Here is a 5,214-nt window from a genome sequence, read left to right on the forward strand (position 1 = left end):
GCTTTGCCCAAAATTCAACAACCAAACCGCGCTACACGTGTTTTGGCGGTTTCCATAATGTTATCTTTCAGACTTTCTGCCCTTATTCGATGACGAGAAACCCACTTGGAGATTCGATGACGAGAAACCCACTTGGAGACTAATAATGGCTGGAGACGGCTTGAATGGGTAATGAAGAAAAACTTTAATATAAGTTTAATATAACAGCAAATGTACAACGTTTCGACAAGGTTTTGTCATCATCAGGTCACTCCTGCCCTTATGCTTTTATTGCTTTGTTGTGACAGCGGAAGCCACGCGACCCTGGGAGCATGCGCGCTGAAATTTCTCGAAGGATCATGAATTATCGGTGAAGACCGAGTTTGTTCAGGAAGGCCTCTTTATTAGTATATAAGCCTAGCGAGAAAAAAACAGCGACATGGAAGAGATATAGATAAGTGAATCAAGCGAACAGTAGGCACAGTAAGTAAAGTGTGTGAACTACTCTGATTTATAGCGTGTGTTATAAAAGTAGTTAAGTTAACTGATTGGAAATTCTGTGTATTACAAAGTTGTATCGAGGAAAAATAAACTGATTCAATTAAGAAAGGACTTGTATCGCTGAAATTCCTCGGAAATAATTGATACCAGAAATTAACAAACAAGCAGATACGCAACAGCTTTATAACCCATTAGTTCGGATTTTGTAAATGTATTATTGTAAGTGTTGTAGTTTTGTTTTCGGCTTGGCGCTTCATAAGCGTTAGCATAAGGCAGAATGTTCAGTGTTTGTTTGAGTGAGGAAGGTATTTGTTATACTTATAATGTCAATCTTAAAGGGGTTGAATTGTATATGATAATAGAGTTAAGTAGTATTTCATGAAAAAGACTGTTGTGTAAACGTAGGTAGTTTTTCCCATTTTAAGGGGAAAAGCTATTTTATCTGTTGTGTTCATAAGATCTCCATAAGCAGCGAAACGAAAAACAGATAAGCCTCTATGTCATTTATGGATTCTTATTTTCGAGTGAAAGCAAAGTTCAAAAGACGCCGAAAATGACGTTGTGAGTTCTGAGGATTACCGCTAGTTTCGTAAAATAGGTATTTACAATACTATAAACAATAACTTAAATAGTTTAGTAAAAAGTAAAACTTGAAATCATATAATATATTTGTTATTATTTAGCTTGGAACTTATTTTAGTTCTTTGTCAATCATATATTAATTCTTGTATGAACTCGTTTAACTGGAGGGCGGTGCTTACGCATTGCTCAGGTTGTAAATTCTGCAATATTAATTTTATTATAAAGAAGTGTTTTTGACATACGCCTTGGATTATAGATCTTTCATGTAAATTGTTTGTTTGTTAAATTTCGCGCAAAGCTACTTGAGGGCTATTAGCGCTAGCCTAAAAAGAAAACAAATAATCAACACCACTAATCTCTTACTCCTGAGCCATTCTTTAACACTGAGTAGAATAGTAAGACTGACGATCACGGTATAACGCCCACCACTGTTGAAAGGGCAAGCATTTTATATTGTTTATGTTAATATCCCTTGTTCTAATTGAGACGCACACTTAGGTAAGTATATTTTTAATTTAAAAGGAATAACTGGAAATCTCTATATTTCATTTTTAGCCGTAGCACGCTTGAAGTTGAACTTAAGTTTATGTTAGAGTTTGTAGGCTATATAACTTTTATAAGTATATTACTGTTAGTTATGAGTCTTATTAATATTAGAAAGACAAAACCGGCTGTATTATAAACTTTTATAACATTATTTCTCCATCCACCATTTAAACCACATGTACTACCTATTATTATATTACAAATTTTAAAAAATAAATTAACACAATAACAACAATACAGATGCTACAAGTTACAACATGGAACAAAATATTTTTAACATGTGATAATGAGAAATAATTTTGCCAAACAAAACTGTGATAATATAGTATTGGCTTCCAGTGGTTCAGTTGATTACCCTAATTATTTTTAAGTCAGAAGTTTAAACTTTAATATCATTCTACCACTGACTTGGTGCCCCATATAAGGGTATCCATTAAAAACTTAAAATTTTAAGCAGTTAAATCAAGTCATTTTTGCTGTGTTTATTATATGGGGCAGAGATAAAATAATGTTTTAAAACAGTAAACGTTTTTGAACCATGTATCATTTTAGTAGCTCTTAGGACTCTTTTTATCATGTTCATATTTTTCATGAAGTGACTTAGAAGAACCACAACTGTACATGATAGTCCAACAAGTGAGATCCCTCTCTACTGTAGTCTTGGACAAGGTTACAATAACTCCACACTTAAATTTAAAATTTCTAAAAGTAGGTCCTAGGACTATTTTCTGAATATTCTACAGAAGACTTAAAGTTTTTTTTCAGTAATCACACCTAAATTTTTTTTTTCTAAACAATTTCAACATACATCTTTTCCAAATTTCTATGCCCCAAGAACACCATTTTACACTTCTCATTCTGGCCAACTGGGTGAGGAGTATCTTGGTCCTGTTGATTCATTTAACATCCTCCACAGAATCGGCCATTTTCAGCATTTTAGAAATATACAACTGCATAAGTGTTTATACAGAATTATAAATGTGAGCTCAACCTATGATTGGAGAGATTTCATAGATTAGATTTTTAAAGAAAATAATATTTTTTTGCATTCGTTCCATCATTTTAATATATATGTGTATGTCAAGATAGCCAATGAACGTTAAAAACAGGTTTTTTAGGAATTTTTAATGAAATTTTACAGTAGAATTTTGTACTTAAGTGTAAATCAGTTTTCACTTGTATAGTCTGAGTATATTGTATAAGATCCATCATTGATAAACCTAAATTGCTAGGTGTTTACTCTTTTAAGAAAAGAGATTTTGAGATTTCATTGCAACATTGATGTTCTAATCCAGAGCCAGCCCTAGGCAAAATTGTAGCCTGTGCAAACTTTGTATTTGGTAGTCCTGTAAAATTGATAAGAACTGCAATGTTGATTTTGGTGCTCCTTAAGGTGGGTGTCCTCTATAGGGGCATATGTCACCCACCCCAAAGCTCTCATTGTTCTAATCATGGAAACAAGTTTGTGTTTTCTTAGCTACTGTTTCAAAGTACACATGTCGTTATTCAGATATATTTTGCAAATCTTGGATGAGCCGAGCCTGTCTAGCATTTCTTTGGGTAAAATACATTTTACTCTATCTTATCTGTGCTTACCTACTGCATAGAAGAGTTGTATATATTTTGTTATTACAGGCAGTCAAGATTTCTAATGATTTAATCCTCAGGTGTACAATTCTCTCTTACTTGCCCTCAACTTCATGTTTTCATTACATATTTCTTAAACCTAACTGGAGTTGTTGGTTTTAATTACAGCCTAAAGTCTACGATAAAGATGTTATAAAATAGGTAGATGTGTTTTTCAATATGTAGTAGGGTACAAAAATTCTTTATTTTTATTAACTTTGGTGTGATAAATATTTAAAAATTATTATTTGTTTGTTACATTGAATAAAAGGCTTAGAAGATGTTGAACATGGTGTTTTTACTTCTGTTGGGTCTTTTCAGTTCGGTGACCACCAACAGATCATTTTGAAAATGACACCAGTAATGCAATGAAATAAAATAATTAATAATAAAACATTATATGATATTTATTTAGTGAATTCTATGATATTAAACAATATTTTTTTGAATAAATCTTGATCTTTGTTTCTATTTCTACATATAAATTCACAAAGAGTCAAGCATTTGGTGATGAGTTCCACATTGATGCTTATAACTGTTGGTGGGCACCGAACGGATAAGAATCCTTCTTTTAAATATTGAGAAAATAAAGAAAAATTCTGGGTGGATGAAATGTTCTACCATTAACAAAGTTGCTAGAAATAAATTATCTGGGGATGAACTATTTGTGAACAAAGTATACAAGTATTTTTGGAGTTATGCACAGTTTGGTTAAACATACAATCTTTTTTTTCTCTTATTAACAGCCATGTGTTCATCAATAGAATGTGAGTTCACGTTCACCTTTCCTGATGTCCAGAAGGATATTTCAGTCAGTTATATGGTCACTATTCCATCATTGATGCCAGCAAAGGAACTGGCTTATCAGATCTTGGATGCATGCAAGCTTCCTTGCTATGTGGAAGAAGGTAAGAGTTATAGGGTTATTTAACATTTGTATTAGTCTTAATGCAACTAGATAATTAGTTTTATGAGCAATATTGAACTGTTTTAACATTAAGCCCAGATTTGTATTGTGATTTTTTTTCTCCAAACAATACAGTTATATTCACTACTGTTATTTTGACCAGACAGACAGAAACAGAACATGAATAATTATCACAGAATCAGATCAAAACAAGGGTTAAAAAATGGCTGTCACTATAATATAAAACAAAATTTTAGATTACCAAAACTGACCTGTTAAAATTGTGAAATTGAGATTATTCCAGGCAAAACAGTGCAGTCTACTTTGTTTGCTGTTCTAAAAGTAAGAATTGTTAGATATTTGTGGACTTAATAAGCGAGCCTGTGGTAAGATATACTAATCATATGTAATACAGTTACAGGAGGTAGTTTTCTTCCTTGTAGAGATTGTAAAATGGGAAAGAGACTTCAAATTTATGTAAAAATCACTGTCGATTATCTGCTTTATTGTAATTTCTCTACATTTAAATAAATAAGCATAATTCTTTTTTTACTATTTCTAAGTCTTTTTTTTTTTTCATTTCTTACAGATTTACTTAGTTCACTGGAGGGTTTTGTGTCAGAAAAAACAAAAACATTTCTTGATGAAAGAGCAGAACAAAATATCAGACCCTACCAGACAGGAGATGCTGATATGGAGTCTCTAGTTGAAAGATGGAGTCGAGCATTCCGAGAGGTGATAGCATAGTGAGGCTTAGTGCTCTTGTAATTTTGTTGGTAGAGTGTTGGCTTCAGAACCTTGGTGGGAGCCAATAATCACTGTCATGGCAGATTTTCAAACTTGTGGTAATTATTAGATGTCATCCCGAAGGCCATCTGGATTAAATAGATGATGAATCATACCATCTGTGTTTATTTGGCTTATTGGTGTTCCTGGTGTGCTGATTGTGTTTTAAGGTTATAGATTTAGTTGTCTGAACACCTGTAAAATTAATGCATTATTTAAAAGAAAGGAATTTTTTATTTCTCAAATTTAAACTATATATATATATATATATATATATATAATAACTA

The 5,214-nt window shown here is 32.2% G+C and overlaps 1 protein-coding gene across 1 annotated transcript in view; it reads left to right on the forward strand.

The window, feature by feature from the left end:
• The first annotated feature begins 1,210 nt into the window (after nucleotides 1-1,210).
• The window catches only part of LOC106475307 (protein C12orf4 homolog), a 24,006-nt gene continuing 20,002 nt past the window's right edge, over nucleotides 1,211-5,214 (forward strand). The window contains exons 1-3 of the mRNA XM_013935998.1: nucleotides 1,211-1,252; nucleotides 3,981-4,142; nucleotides 4,731-4,876. Coding sequence (XP_013791452.1) covers nucleotides 3,983-4,142; nucleotides 4,731-4,876 — 306 coding nt within the window. The 5' untranslated portion in view covers nucleotides 1,211-1,252; nucleotides 3,981-3,982. The remainder of the gene's footprint in view (nucleotides 1,253-3,980; nucleotides 4,143-4,730; nucleotides 4,877-5,214) is intronic.

The sequence above is a fragment of the Limulus polyphemus genome, unplaced genomic scaffold (assembly GCF_000517525.1).
Source record: "Limulus polyphemus unplaced genomic scaffold, Limulus_polyphemus-2.1.2 Scaffold8385, whole genome shotgun sequence".
NCBI classification, from domain to species: Eukaryota; Metazoa; Arthropoda; class Merostomata; order Xiphosura; family Limulidae; genus Limulus; species Limulus polyphemus.